Genomic DNA, 16,592 nt, shown 5'->3' with positions numbered 1-16,592 from the left:
CTGACCTGCGGGCTTCCTCTTTCAGCTGCTGGACAGCTAGTAAGCAACAGGATCTTATTTTCTGGCATATTTCCTTTCCAAATCACAAGATTTTAGTTTACTTTTTAAAAATTACTATCTTAGTTTCTCTTTGTATTGCTGTGATAAAATGCTATGACAAAGTCAACTTAAGGAAGGGTTTGTTTCGGCTATAGTTCATAAAGAAAGGGCAAAGTGACAAGAGCTTAAAGGAGCCAGTCCCCTAGTGTTCACAGTCAGGAAGCTGGGAACAGTAAGAACTTATATTCAGCTATCTCCCTTTCATTTACAGGGTACAGAATGCAATCCTAAGGAATGACTCCATTCACTTTTACTGTGGACCTTCTGACCAAATAACACAACCAATATAATTCCTCAGTGGCATGATTATAGCCTTAAGAACTACAGTCACTCACAGAAGTCCTTGTCTGCACTATACAACATGCCAAGTCGACCATTACCATGATCACAATAAGTTAGTTGAAATAAAAAAAAAATCCTAAACCTTTTCACTTTAAGAAGTAATTAATTTCTTCTTTTACTAATGTTACATTCAAGGCCTTATGTACCAACAAAGTCAAGGTTGTGCTGTCCTTGGGGGATATGATCCATTTCACCAAAGCTCATTACTCTTGTCTTTCCATCTGAATTATTGAGAGATTTGCATTGGCTTTGATGGTTGATGCATTTCTGACCTGATGATTTCAACCACCAGCTGACCTCTACAGACTGCTTGATGCTTCACTCTGGCTTGTCCACTGACAACAGTGAGATGCTGAGTTTCAGGCTTGTCTTTTCCCTACAAAATGTTCTAATAGTTTTTCATGCATCAACTCAGTATATGATCTAATGTCTTCTAGCTGCTAATTATCAAACTGAAAGATGAATTTAGTTCATTTGTTATTTGTAAGTACATTTTAGAGTAGTGTGGGTTTGTGTGTCACCATGTCAACATGAATAATGTTACAAACATGAACTATGAGGTGTTAAGAAGGAACAATCATAAAAAAAAATAACAGGAACCTTTGTAGCAATAAAACTTTGGTCAACGTATCTTCCCAATTTGAAATGAGGTACAGGCATGTTTTTCCTCTAACAAAGGCTATCGTATACTGAGACAAAATAAGGTCAATGTGTCCCTTCATGGGGATGCAATTTTTTTAAATTTATTTTTAATTAATTTTTACACTCCATATTCCATTCCCCACAGGCTGCCATTCACCCTCTGTCTGCTTCACATTCCACATCTCCTCCCCACACCACCCCATCTCCACGTGGATGCCCTCATCCCCCACCCCACCTGATCTCTAAACTCCCTGGGGCCTCCAATCTCTTGAGGGTTAGGTGCATCAGCTCTGAATGAACACAGACCTGGAAGTCCTCTACTGTATGTTTGTTGGGGGCCTCATATAAGCTGGTGTATGCTGCCTGTTTGGTGGTCCAGTGTTTGAGAGATCTAGGGGGTCCAGATTAATTGAAACTGCTGGTCCTCCTGCAGGATCACCCTTTTCTTCAGCTTCTTTCAGCCTTCCCTAATTCAACAACAGGGGCCAGCAGCTTCTGTCCATTGCTTGGGTGCAAATGTCTGCATCTGACTCTTTCAGCTACTTGTTGGGTCTTTTGGAGGGCAGTCATGATAGATCCCTTTTTGTGAGTGCTCCATAGCTTCAGTAAGAGTGTCAGACTTTGGGACCTCCCATTGAGCTGGATCCTACTTTGAGCCTGCCCCTGGACCTTCTTTTCCTCAGGCTCTTCTCCATTTCCATTCCTGTAATTCTTTTATTATTATTAGATATTTTCTTTATTTACATTTCAAATGTTATCCCCTTTCCTGGCTTCTTTCTGACAGGAACAATTATGGGTCAGAGATGTGACTGTGGGATGGGGGATCCAATCCCTCACTTGATGCTCTGTCTTCCTGCTGTAGGTGGGCTTTGTAAGCTCCCTCTCCTTACTGTCAGGGCATTTCATCTAAGGTCCCTCCCTTTGAGTCCTGAGAGTCTCTCACCTCACAGGTCTCTGGTGTACTCTGGGGGGTTGCTTCCCACCAACCTCCTATTTCCTTAGGTTTCCTGTTTACATTATTTCTGCTGGCTCTCAGGGCTTCAGTCCTTTTCCCTCACCCAATACCAGATCAGGTTCCCTTCTTTCCCCCACACCCCTGCCTCCTACCCAGTCCACTTTCTCTCCCAGGTCCCTCCCTCCTTCCCACTTGTGATTGTTTTCTTCTCTCTCCCAAGCGGGACTGATGTGTCCTCTCTTGGGCACTTCAGCTTGTTGACCTTTTTGAGTTCTGTGGACTGTATTCTGTATGGTTTTTTTTTTTTGACTAATATCCACTTATTAGTAAGTACATACCATGCATGTCCTTTTAGGTCTGAGTTGCCTCACTCAGGAAGATATTTTCTAGTTCCATACATTTGCCTGCAAAACTCAGGATGTCCTTGTTCTTAATAGCTGAGTAGAATTCCATTTTGTAAATGAACCATAACAGCCAATATAAAATTAAATGGAGACATACTTGAAGCAAGTATCCCACTAAAATGGGGGATAAGACAAGGATGTCCATTCTCCCCATACCTATTCAATATAGTACTCGAAGTGTTAGCTAGAAAAATAAGGCAACAAAAAGAGAGCAAGGGGATACAAATTGGTAAAAAAAAATTAAAGGTATCACTATTTGCAGATGATATAATAGTATACATAAGAGACCCCAAAAATTCTACCAGAGAACTTCTCCAGCTGATAAATAACTTCAGCAAAGTGGCCGGATAAAAAAATTAACTCAAATAAATCAGTAGCCTTTATACAAAGGATAAACAGGCTGAGAAAGAAATTAGAGAAATAATTCCCTTCACAATAGCCACAAATAGTATAAAATATATTGGGGTAATTCTAACCAAACAAGTGAAAGGCCTGTATGACAATAACTTCAAGTCTCTCAAGAAAGAAATGGAAGAAGGTCTCAGAAAATGGAGAGATCTCCCCTACTCATAGATTGACAGAATTAACATAGTAAAAATGGCCATCAAAGGCAATCTATAGATTCAATGCAATCCCCATAAAAATCCCAACACAATTCTTCAAAGACATAGAAAGAGCAAGTCTCAAATTCATCTGGAAAGGCAAAAGACCCAGAATAGCAAAAACAATTCTTAACAATAAAAGAACAGCTGGGGGAATCACCATTCCTGACCTCAAGCTTTACTACAGAGCAATAGTGAACTGCATGGTATTGGTACAGAGACAGATATGTTGATCAATGGAATAGGATTGGAGATGCAAAAATAAAACCACACACTTGCGGTCACTTGATCTTTGACAAAGATGACAAAAAAAAAAAACAATGGAAAAAAGAAAGCATCTTCAATAAATGGTGCAGGTTTAACTGGCTGTCTGTATGCAAAATTCTTAAGGTGAGAAATTCTTTGCGCATAAGAACAATTTTTAAAGGTTCTGAGCCATTGCAGGTATGAGAAGTATCCACCAGAGGTGTTTTACCTGACACTTCATTATTTTGTTTTTTGATTATTTAGAATGATTAAGAGGTAGGGGAATGCTGGAGAGGTGCCTCAGTTGTTAAGAGCACTTGTTGCTCTTGTGGAGGATCCATGTTTGGTTGTGAGATCCATAACAGAGATAACAAAAATCTGTGCAAAACTTTAGGGGAAATAAATTGTTTTCTGTTCTCTATGGCAGCAGTTCTCAATCTGTAGGTTGAGATCACTTGGGGGTAGGAGTGAATGACCTTTTCATGGGAGTTACCTAAGACCATTGAAAAATGCAGATATTTATATTATGATTTATAACAGTAGCAAAATTACTGTTATGAAGTAACAATGAAAATATGTTCAGTGGTCACAACAAATGAAGAACTACAATAAAGGGTTGCAGCATTAAGAAGGTTAAGAACCATGGCTTTATGGGAATCTAGCACATGCTAAGTGCACATATATGCAGGCAGACAAAACTGTCATAGACATAAAATAAATAAATCTGTAAAAATTTAAATAATTATGGAGAAAGCATATTTGAGCTAATGATTGAATGAAAGACTGAATGCAAAGAAACTTTGGGAGACAAAAATAAATACAGAGACAATGTGACACAGCATAAACAATTTATTTTTTATTTTTACTTAGTTAACTGATGGCTAGATACTAACGAAAAATTAGAGGGATGTTATGGATTTCAAGAACTGGATATAACCATGGGAAAGATGGATAGAGTCTTCCTACTTTTGCACATTTTGTATTATGTGCGGAGTACTGAGTGCAACATAGTGCAAAGTAATCAGATGTGAGTAAAAAACAATGAAGGGACAACCATCGGAACAAATGAACCAACCAACAAAAACCCTAACCATCCCTTCCCTATGTATTAATAAGTGTCTGTGTCTCCCTCTCACAGCGCATGTGAGGACTCTTTTACTGTCTGTTGGGAAACGCACACCTGTCCTCCAATTGCTCTCAATTATATGGGGCTGTAAATCAATTGTAGCAGAAGTTGGCTCCATTAGCCTTCTCACCTTTGCTCAGTGTTCCATATGAGTCACAGAGGGACAGACACGGCAAAGAAAACGACAAGAAGGCAATGAGGTAAGTATTTGAAGCACATGGGATTCTTTATTTTTATAATTTCTTTTTTTGCTCCTGTTCTGTTATTGAGATAGTCACAATTTCCTTCTGGACCTTGTATTTTCTTCTCTTCATAGAGTATGAAAAATGATGGTGAGATGATATAGGATAGAGAGATGGTGTATCTGTTTATGCTGTATGTATTCTGTGTGTGCATGCCTTTGTATGTGGTATGTGTATGTGTAGGCAAAGGTCTAATGTAAGTTGTCCCCCTTACAGTGGGGGAAACTACGGGAAGAACAAACAACTGGAATCCTTGTGGAAGTCAGTTAAGGGTGGCAGGGACTCTGAGGAAGGTGAATGTGTAGCAGTCTAAGGATTTTTAATTAGGGAAGAACTTTTACCTCCATGAATCCCTTCACATCTTCCCTCTGTCTAGATGACAATGGCTTTTATGTCAGGGTGATGATAGGGTCCCCAAATTTTCTGAGCTACCATGTATAATCTTGGCCTTCAGGAAGATTAAGGAGACCTTGAAATGGCACCTGCTTCTATTTTGTAGGGGTTGGAAACAAAATTCCCCCTAGGAAGAGAAACAGTACTTAGAGAAAGGCTAGTCAATGGCCTGTGTATTTGCCTTGATATTGCCCATGAGCTGTGTGCTTAAGAAATGAAGTCAGGAGTTACGAGTGTTGATGGTGGGTCTCTCAGACTTTTCATGGCCTTAAATCCCACCTTTAGAGGCTTTTATTTAGGCCTTAACAATCTGTGGTCTGGTGATGTGGACAAAGTAGTCAAGTATTTGCCTCAGTTTTACTTCTAATCATGTTTATACAGAAATTCTTAATTTTTTATGAAACAGAAATCATGATATCTACTTAAACTGTTACATAGATTTTATGATAGTAAAATGATAAAATTTTTCTCCTTTTTTTTTTTACTTGTGTGTGTCTGTATGTGCTTGCGTGTATGTGACTGCACATATGATGTGTGCATGAACATGCTCATGCTCCTGCCTGCATGTAGATGCCCAGGGCTGATATCAGGAAACAATTTTTACCTACTCAAATTTCTTATTCACTAGAGTCAGGATCTTAATGTCAAACTCAGAGTTCGCCTATATAGCTAGCCTTGCTAGCCAGCTTGCTCTGTGGGTCTCTACATTTCCATGATGGAATCATGGGAGAGCCAGCATTTCCATCTGGCTTTTACTGTGTTCTGAGGATTTGGACTCTTGTCCACTTGCTTGAGAGTCAAATGCTTTAATGGCTCAGCTACAGCCCCAGCCCAATGTGATTCCTATGTAATGGAGAATAAATCTTTTCACTAATTTTGTAGCAGATAGTCAACCAAGGGGTTTAGGTTACTAAGAATAGTTAACCCTTTCAAATTCATTCCCTCAGTCTCAGTTTCTCTGAGAGCTAAAGTTTTTCCCTAAACTTCTTTTGGCAAATTATTTGTTTGTTATTGCTCCTCATTCTTTCTTTTCTTGAATTGTTACCTACTAACTCAAATGTTACCTAAATTAAAAATCGAATTACCCTCTTCTATGAAAATATTTGTATAGAGGTTAATAGAATTGTCCTAAAGGACAGGAGTAAAGAAAAATGTGAAGTCAGAGAAAAGGATAAATTAACACAAAGACTAAATGCAAATACTTGCTTTTTCACATTGATTTTTTTTTCTTATCATTGCCTAAGGGATGGTTTACTGTCAGAGAACACAGGGGAGAAAAGAGACTGAACACCTGAATATAGGAGGAGTCACAAAGACTTTGTCGTAAGGTTAATGCATTTATAGTTTAGACCACCATTAAAACTTGTCTGTAGGAGATCTTAATTAACTGTCTGTGGTGGATCACTGGGAACACAACTCAAAGTTACAGAGAAAGTTGTCCAATTAAACTGGTCACTTCCTGTTAGAAATAAATTTATTTTAAAAGAAGTAAAGAAAATATAAATTTTTCATTCAAGTTATCATTTTATGAATTATTAATTGCTTGGGTTGGTAGGAGTTGGGAAGTAGGGTAAAAGGAAAGATTGTGAAATGTTTAAACATGTTGATTTTGGTTGAACCTTAAGAACTTTGAACCTCAATCCTTAGGTTAGAAATATCGGTTCAATTGTTATAAGGTATTGTGTTGGGTCACAGAAATGTTGGACATTGATCAAAGAGTATAAGTGGTTTAAAAGGAGTTTCTTTTTTTTTTTTTTTGACAAGAATGAGACTTTAATCAGTTTTAAGTGGAGTTTATAACACTAAGAGATAAAGGGTTGTTAACAAACACAGTAACAAATGGACATCTGATTGGTATGAGGCATTATCCTGTACACGTCATATTTGTGTATCCTCAGTGCATCAGAGTCACTGTGGCCTTATGAGGAACATCAGCATTTAATATAACAGAAAACTAACAGAAAACTGGGAAGGATACAGGACTGTAGGTGAAAAACTCAATATCAAGCTTACCAATAAATGGAATGCTTTAGAAGGGGAGAGAGGAAGAGTGGTTTGATGGGGTGAGATAATTTAAACCATGCCCATGTTTTTGGTAACTTAGATGCTGGTGACTTGGTGAGGTTACATTCAATGGAATGGAGAAAATGAAAGCTATGCCAATAATACATGAGGAAGTAATAAGACTGTGGAATAGTGTGGACTTGCCTTCTTTTTGTTGTCTGTGTGGAGACAGAGTTTAAAGTAGCTTAGGCTGGCTTCAAATTTACTAGTTAGTAGAGGACAGCCTTGTACTTCCGACCTTCCTGGGTCTACCTCCCCAACGTTGCGATTACAGGCCTGGTGGTACTTAACTCATCAGTGCTGTGCTGAGGACCTAACTCAGAACCTTGAAAATGTTAAATTAATTCCATCCACAGCACAGAATTTACAGTTTTGGAAGGATTTCTCAGAAATAAAAAAGAGAACTACAGAAGAACAGAGTTATTGACACAGTAGGATGGTTTGAGGTGTACCATGAGTGGAATAAGCAGCTTTGGAAGAAGGGATTGACAATGCAAGAAAAGAAAGAATTGGCAGAATGAGGATGTTTGAGAAGCCCAATTATGATATGAGCTATAAAATAAAAGCAAGAATTAGGCTTAGAGAAGAGAAAAATCATCTTCCACATGGGGAAAAGGAAGAGTTCACTCACTGGGCATATTTTTTAAAGGATAGTTTGCTTGCATTGAGAGGTAGGAGATGAGGTAATTTCTATAAAATAGATAATTTTCTTTTGTGGAGATGATATCATTTAAGTATAAGATAAGTTTAATCATTTAACCATGATTAAACTTAAGAATTTGAGTTTTAATTGATGCTCTGAAACTGAGAGGAGGAGGGAAATACATAAATGGGTCACAGGTGTATGTTCTGGAGGGCAGTGATGAACCTTGGGAGTTTCTCTGTTCAGACAAAATATCAACATAGAAACGAGGATTTGGCTCCTTTGCTTTAGAGTGTAGATTCAGTAAAGAGATAAGAAGAGAAGTGGCAAATTATTCAACAAATATTGGGACAAAGGCCAGTCACCAGTAAGATCTAACAGTTTCCAAGAGGTAAGGAGAAATGGAACAAAGAAGAGAAGTCTGTGTGCCTTAAAGAATAAGAATATGAGATGGGTGTGATGGCACATGCCTTTAATCCCAGCACTTGGGAGGCAGAGGCAGGAGGATTTCTGAGTTTGAGGCCAGCCTGGTCTACAGAGTGAGTTCCAGGACAGCCAGGGCTACACAGAGAAACCCTGTCTTGAAAAAACAAAAAACAAAACAAACAAACAAACAAACAAACAAAACAAAACAACAACAACAAATAAAGAATATGGGCACATGTTCTAGTTACTTTTCCTTTACTGTGATAAAATACCGTAACCAAGGCAACAGAAAGAAGAGAGAATATATTTGTGCTTTTGGTTCTAAAAGGAGTCTAAGAGTCCATCATGGCTGTGAGACATGGCAGCAAGCAGGCATGAGGGCCAAAACAGGAAGTTGAGCGAGTGGCCACGTCCATAATTGGAAGCACAAAGCAGAATGAATGGGAGTGAGGCCAGGCTAAAAGCTCTCAAAGCTACTCCACCCTGTGATATATTCCCTGTCCCTTTGTCACCCCCAAAAGTTAAAGCTGTACACCACTAAATGTTGACTGTGGAGTGACATCGCATGTCCTCATCTGTAGTAGCCTTTTCCTACTGGACTGCTTAATTCCCAAATATAAAGATTACCTTTAAGAAGCAATGTATAGTGATTTAAAGACTGAATTGAGCTCTAATTATGCCTTACTCAATTCTATATTTTTCTAAATTTGAATCGCTGTTTACTGTTAAGTCATGACAATTTTTCTGGGCATGCTGTGGAAACCTGAAACTGTTATTGCAAAGGGAACTGAGCATTTTTAGGGAGAAATAAAATATGCTTTTGTGGACACAAATGGACCTCTGATTTTGGCTGGTAAGTCAGGTTTTATGAAGAGATAAATCACTTCTTGGCTCCTCACAGAGGACAAAGCCTTCCAGTCTGGGTTTTCCTGCAAGGTCTCTGGGTCAGGGATCTGGGAGACAGCCTCGGACTACTGGCAAGACTCTGTCCTCCAGATAGGGTGAGGGAACCTTAGTTTCCTGGCAGTGTCCCTCAGGGCCCAAATCTGTGGGCTTGTAAAGACAGGAGCCAGGCTGTTTACCGTTCATTCTTCAGTACCTCCCAGATGATGGTAACAGGGACTGCCTCCCAGTAGTGTTTGCACTATACTCTCTGACCCACCCTACAAGATCAGTCCTTGTCCTTCCTTAGTCCTGCTATACTTTCCCCTCCTTCCCTCCCTCCCTTCCTTCCTCCCTCCCTGATCCCATTTCCCTTTTTCATTGCCTTTGCTGCAATTCCTGAAACTTGTCTATGACACTCAGGGTCAAACAGACTAATCATTCTCCAGCTAAGCGTGCATCCTGATTCTTCCTAAGAATCTGTTAACAGAAGCCTCCCATTCCCCCTTCAAGGTTTTCCCATATGCCCCTATTCTTTGAGGTTCCCCTGAGGGGGGTGTGATGAATAAACTCACCTCTACTTGAGATGTCTATCTGCCTGGTTTCAGGGGTAAGATGGTTAACTACCATCTTGTGACTTTCCAAGCATTACTTGCTAGAACTGAGGTGATGAGATTCACCTGCCTACTTCCAGAACAGAGCTATATTTTGATGGCAGATAGGGTTCTGTTCTGTGGGTACCAGGCCTACATGCAGAGGCTGAGCTGATAGATATCCCAGCTAGTACTGCTGCTTTTTCCAGAAGCTTTGGTTAGAAACAAAGAGCAGGTAGACTCTGCAAAGTGTATGCTTACATTAGTTCCGCATATTTTAACAAGGTCATTAAAACCAATATTGCTTCACTAAGTTTGAGGAAATCCAAAGTCCTTTCATTCTGCCCCTAGATTCTGACGCGTCCAAAGTCCTCTAAAAGGAGACAATTGCCTTGAATCGTGTCTGCATTACTTCCTTTACTCTTAAAACAGAATATTGCTATTGTTAAATTTTGCTCATGTAAAGTACATTGGCTTATTCTCAGAATGATGGGAAAGTCTGTTTTGCCTGTTCATTCCACATCCTTACCTTACAGTGTTCTCAGAGATGCCTCAGGCCCAGGGCACGACCAAGACACTGCTGGGCCTGGCCATTTGTCTGGTCCCCAAGACACTGTGGTCAGCATTCATGCTGGGTTTACAAATATTCAAGGAACATTTCCTTCCCATGGCACTTAGGACCATGGTGTCATTGGCTGTGCTGCTCTCTGTCTCTCCTGTTACTGATGACTTCTATGAATGCCTTTGGGGAAGAACACAGGTACATGAGGGCAATGGAAGTGCTATTTGAGAGCCTTCCTTGTAGAAGGGTCTCCACTGAGCCCTTTGCTAGGTGTGGGGTATGAGAACGATGATGTTCCTGTTCTAGAGAAATACTGTGTGTGTAGGTGTGTTTATTTATCATACCACAGGGGCTGTATCCAACCTTGGTGTTCAGAATAGAATAGTCGTAGTAATACCATATGACTAAAAGAACATACATGAAAAAACATTCTATCAAACCTACAAAGCAAATAACAGCAAAAGAAGAAGATTTAAGTAAGGCAATAAGAAAGGGAAAAAAGGACATGAGAGCTGGGGAGATGTCTCACTGAGTGAATTGCTTGCTGCACAATTAGGAAGGACTAAGTTTTGAACCCAAGCACAAACATAAAAGCTGGGATGGAATGGACATGACTGTCTGTATTCTCGTCCCTGATGGGTGCTGGTAGACATGTGGGTTCCCAGGACTTACTGGCCTTTACATCTAAACAAAACAGTGGGCTCAGATTCAGTGAGAGACCCTGTCTCAAAAGATAAAGGGAGAAACCTGTTACCCACCTCAGCATGTGTGTAAATGGATGGGGGTGCATACTGTACACACTCATATACCCATCACACACACATAAACACAGACAGAAAGGAAAGGGGGTAAATTATGCAATTATATTTGAATTACATAATTCAAAAATATTATAAAAGAAAAGGTTATAAACTTATGAATAATAGAAGGGTAGTGTTTAGGAATTCAAAAGAACAATTTCAGATACTGCTAAACTCCGTGGTAGACTCAGGTGTGGTAGACGAACATGACTGGAGTTGCTGGATGCCCTGGAATCAGAAGGTTCATAGTGATGTTGGACTTGCTCTAATTAGGACAAACATGTGAGATATAACTCACAGTCTGCTTTGCATTTTGTAGATGAAGAGACATGGGCCCAATAAGATAAAGCCATCTTTCTGTTAGAAAGCCAGGAAAATAATTGATGTCCTTCAATTCCTAGTTCACACATTCTCCAGCACTGCAAATGTTTTGACACTTAGGCCGAAGCATGGTCCTCAGGCTTATGGAGATCCACTAAATGGACATGTGTGGACGTGCTACGAACATGAACAGGAGCATTCTGCTGAGATCAGGACCAAGTTTATTTATCTCATCAGATCCTTATAGGTTCAATGATTCTGAGCAGATGTGCACCTGAGCACCACACTGCAGGCAGTAGAAGGAGACTTGGAATCAGTCTTTCTTGATTCTTTTCTCTCTAGTTGTATCTATTTGACCCTCTATGCATGCTGAGTATTAAGTTCAAGGTAACAATGTAGCATCTTAGTACTGAGTACAGAGAACTGATTACTACAATTCTTCATTTGACCTCCACATATGCACAGGGGAGACATTTGTTTATGTAAGCAAAATTTTATGGTTTGTGCAAAGAGCAAAGCTGGTGATCAAATCTGTTATGTAGACAAGTTGTGTATGTGTTTTTGATTATGTGTGTATATATGAGTGCATGTATATGTATATATATATATATATATATATATATATATATATATATATATATGAACATGTGTATGTAGAGACCAGAAACCAACACTAGGTATCAATTTACTTTTTAAAAAGAGGTTCCTTTATCAATCCCAGAGCTCAAGGATTGGGTAGACTGTCCAAATCTCAGTTCTCAGGATCTTTCTGTCTCTGCATCCCTAGTATGCCAAACTGGGATTCAAAAATTAGGACCTTGTGTTTCGAACCAAGCACTTTACTGACCAAATCATGTCTCCATGCTCACATGTTGACTATTCAGTTACAGTGCCTGCTCTAATTGGCTTGTGTGGGGCTCTGTGGATTACTTTCATCTGGTTTTCTGTTTATATCTAGATGGCGAGGAAGCTCAGTGTATTGGAAGTCTTCCTGATCATTTTCAATGTGGTTGTACTGGCAGTAGATATCCTTTTGTTGCTTCTCGTGCTAGAGAACCCATCAGGTAAGGGTGATGGTGGGTGTTGTGCTTGGAGGATTGGCGAAGGAAGTCCCTTCTAGATTCCAGAGTTAACATTTTATTCATTCTTGCTACTACATCAAGCTATTCGAAATCTATCTTCATGATTAATGTAAGATAAGTGTTCTTTTTCTGCAACTAAACTTTGGATGTAAATGCTATGTGGGGTGCGCTGAGCCTCATCTGATGCAGTTTCAATAGAATTAGGCTTACGAGATGCCTGCTAAGCTTTATAGAATCTTAAGTAAGGAACTCTTGATGAGAAAGAGCAGTTATGGCAACAGTGCCAATTCTATCACTATGGAGGTGGACACTAACTCAAGAGAAGTGAAGTCTAGTGAAGCCAGCCTGTGTGGATGAATTAACAATAGCTTCTAGCCCATCTCAAGACTGGAACAGCTGTGATTTCTTCACGGATGCCTTTAAAACTTTTCCCTTCCCTTTCTCTTCCTCTCCCTTTCCCACCCACACACTCTTGCAGGTATCTGCATCTACACAGAGAAGCATCAGAGTAACTTCTTATTACTAGAAATGTCATATTTTAAATAATAAAATAAAACATATAATATCATATATAATATAAAAATTGTTTCTCTTGGGAAGCCAAAGTAGGTGAAGTGGCATAAAATTTTGCTTCTCTGATTACATAGTAGTGAGTTTCAGGTAAGTCTAGGTTGTAATTTCCATGTTCAAAAAACAAAACAAAACAAAAACAAAACAAAACAAAAACAAAAACAAAACAAAACAAAACAAAACCAAAACAACAAAAAAAGTAAAACCAAGGATAATAACATAAAATAAAAATCTATGTTAGTTAAATTTGAATTTGGGGATTCTGTTCAATAATGTTCTTCAGTACTATAGAGTAGACATATTATGAAGCTGAGCTGTGCTGGTCTCAGGATCCTGTGTGTGCACTATCTTACTTCTCTCTCAATAGTGAACATGACATCACTTTCTAGGAGAATGTAATTTTCAAAGGTGGTTGAAGGTCCTTGTGGAGTATATTTTGAGCCCATTCCTACTTCTTCCCTATGACACTGTAAACAACAAAAAAACACCTAATTGTATGTGAGTATCTCTCCTTTTATTTAGCATAAAACTAAGCTTCATATGCATTCATATGAAAATACACCCTGATACATCTGATCCATCTTTGTTATTGCTTTATCTGTTTTTACACAATTGACTTTTCTGGTATTTTTTGAAGTTTTGTACCCATGGTTTGAAAAACAGAAATGTTGTGTGTTACAGGGAGTCTTTCTTTCCCCTGACTGTACACATTTCCCTGTTTATAATACACACATTCTTTGTCCACTGAGCATTGTGCATAGTGCCACAGACTTTGGACAAGTGTAATATTTCTTCAAGATCCAGATTTATAACTACTCCGAAATGGCATTAAAGAATCATGCCGTAGTTTTGTTTTTAATTCTTTATCAGTAGTATACAAGGATCCAAAATTTTCAATCCTCACCAACAGTTATGTTTTCTTTTGTTTGGTCATTGCCATCTGAATGGATGTGATATGGTATCTTTGCTTTGATGATACAAAGGTTTTGATTTTCAAATCCCTAGTGATTAGTAATGGTCAGCATGTCTTTGCACCTGTTGGCCATTAGTGGGTTTTCTTTGGAGAAAGACTTATCAGTATCTTTAGCCCAATTTTAAAGCAAGTTAGTTATTTTGGAGGGATTCCTTACAGACTTTGGAAACTAATGCCTTATCAGGCATATGACTCACATATACATGTAGACTCTCGCTTTCAATATGTTGTTTCTTTTAGTTGATGTTTCTGATACTTAGAGGGTTTTTAATTTTGTGTAGTCCCATTTGTCTATTTTTGCTCTTGTTGTCTGTGCTTGTTGCAAAGTCAAATATAATGTTATTTCCATATTTTCTTCCAAGGTTGTCTCAGCTTCAGATTCCATGTTTAAATAAATCATTAATCCAGTTTTAACTGTTCTAACTGCCTTCTCTCTCTCTCTCTCTCTCTCTCACACACACACACACACACACACACACACACACACACACACACACACACACAGAGAGAGAGAGAGAGAGAGAGAGAGAGAGAGAGAGAGAGAGAGAGAGAGAGAGAGAGAGAGAGAGAGAGAGAGCTCCATAGGACAGTATAGAGATATATGGAGACTTTAAAAACTGAATGAAGTCACTGAGGAGTCCCTGTTATATGCACAGTAACTGCTACCTGGAAGTGGGTGAAACTCTAGCTTGAATAACTCATAAAACCCCTGACTCTGCCATGCTTCTGTCACTGATATGTTGGCGAAGTTTTGAATAAGTTGATAAAAGCTAAAGCTAGAATACTAAATTTGAGTGAAAGTGTACATTTAAAGTAATATCAGAAATATCTTTCCATTCTCTATCACAGTTTGTTGAAATTAGTGGAGTAAAATTAAAGTTAAAGCCCAATATAGTGGCTCATTCTTATAATTCCAGCACTGGGAGGCTGAAGCAAGAGATTGCCATGAATTCAAGACCATATGAGTTTCAGGTCATAATCAATTCTGGGTCAGCCTGGACTACAGAGTGAGAATCTATTGCAAATAACTCAAGCATAAACAAACCAAAAATCAAGTGGTTAGTTCAGCTGGATATACCCATACAATAGAAAAATGGGTTTCTACCCAGCAATATATATGGAAATTAATTAAAAATAAATGCATATCTAAATGAAAGAATTTGAAGTATGAGCTTTTAAAAGAAAATACACAGATAGTAACACTCACAACTATGAATTAGGCAACAGTTTATTAAACAAAACTCAAATACAGAAACCAAAGGCAGAAAATAGCCATATTGGGTTTAATTGGACTTAAACTTGAAATTTGTTGGCCTTTAAATGATATTTCAAATAGAGAAAAACAGAGGTCAAAAGAAAAGCACTAACATTTCCAAATGACACATATGATATGTTAATATATACAATACATTAGAAAATGCAATAACTCACCAAATGCTGCTATTCTTCTAAGTGGACATAATTATTAACATGACTCCTAAGGACTAATTGCTATACCTACAGATCAATATATTATTCTGTCTGTCTATCTATCTATCTATCTATCTATCTATCTATCTATCTATCTATCTATCTATCCTTCAGAAAAGGGCAGGCTACCCAGAGATATCAATCAAGCATGGCATATCAAGTTGTAATAAGACTACCCAGACACTTCCCCTCATAGTAATTTTGAATCCACTAGGGAAAAAAAAGGTCTTAAAAAGTCAATTAGCTAATTTTTTAAAACTGTGATTAAACATTTGAAGAAGTAGAGAACATCATACACAAATATTGGCACCTGCAGCCAGTGATTTGGTTGGGGAGTAGAGCTAGCTTCTGTAGCTGTGACTAGACCATAAGTACCAACTCTGGCATTTACTTTCTTTACAGGTTCATTCACTCCTGAATGTCCAGACATCTCTGAGTCAGAAAGGATAGACTGTGCACCTGGCCAGGTGGTGACAGAGGTCAGCTATGGGGTCCTGTCTGGTTGCCTACTGGGTTTTATATCTAATAAATGAGTATGTTAGTTGGAGAGGGAGAAGTGACAGAGTGCTTTATATTTCTGTAATTTTTTTGGCGTGATCATAAATACAATAAACAGCTGTACTAAGGAAGTACAGAAAACAGGCTAGAAAATGAGGTATAGTTGCAGTCAAGTTCCAAAGGCCAGAGTAGAAGGAAGTTAGCAATACTGGAGCCATTTCTAGGTGTGAGTTGATCTTAGAGAGGTTAAGTGCTTATGGAGTAGCCTACTGCTCTTGTAGAAGTGAGCCATCAAGCAAGTGTGGGTGAGTAAGTCACTTTTGTATTACTTGCTATTTTATTTTATAATACTTCTTGTAAGAAGAGTCTTCTGAAGTTGAATAACTAGAAAATGAGGTCCTAGTAGACACATGGGAAAGAAAAGACTCCCCCTCACCCTTGGATAACGTTCATGAGAATATCAAATATTTGAACTTTGTCTTATTGTGACTCATGTGACTTATGTCATAATAGTGGCATGTATTTAAATTTCACTTTTGTGCTCTATATTCAGCATTCTATATCCAGCATTGTTATATTTTATTAGGAATTAGGACTGTATTAAATTTTAGGTTTCAAGAGTCAATACCTTGGTATATATTCTTACTATAAAAAATA

General features: G+C 38.4%; 1 protein-coding gene across 1 annotated transcript in view; it reads left to right on the top strand.

Moving 5' to 3' along the window:
* The first annotated feature begins 12,300 nt into the window (after window positions 1-12,300).
* Window positions 12,301-16,592, top strand: part of Mgam2 (maltase-glucoamylase 2 (putative)) — a 77,561-nt gene continuing 73,269 nt past the window's right edge. Inside the window, exons 1-2 of the mRNA XM_085840665.1 lie at window positions 12,301-12,406; window positions 15,840-15,916. Of these exons, the coding sequence (XP_085696791.1) occupies window positions 12,301-12,406; window positions 15,840-15,916 (183 nt within the window). The remainder of the gene's footprint in view (window positions 12,407-15,839; window positions 15,917-16,592) is intronic.

This window comes from Mus caroli, unplaced genomic scaffold, assembly GCF_978045245.1.
Source record: "Mus caroli unplaced genomic scaffold, Mus_caroli_1 scaffold_7, whole genome shotgun sequence".
Taxonomy (NCBI): domain Eukaryota; kingdom Metazoa; phylum Chordata; class Mammalia; order Rodentia; family Muridae; genus Mus; species Mus caroli.
The sequence above is the reverse complement of the archived record's forward strand: the minus strand, read 5'-3'. Positions and strand labels throughout refer to the sequence as shown.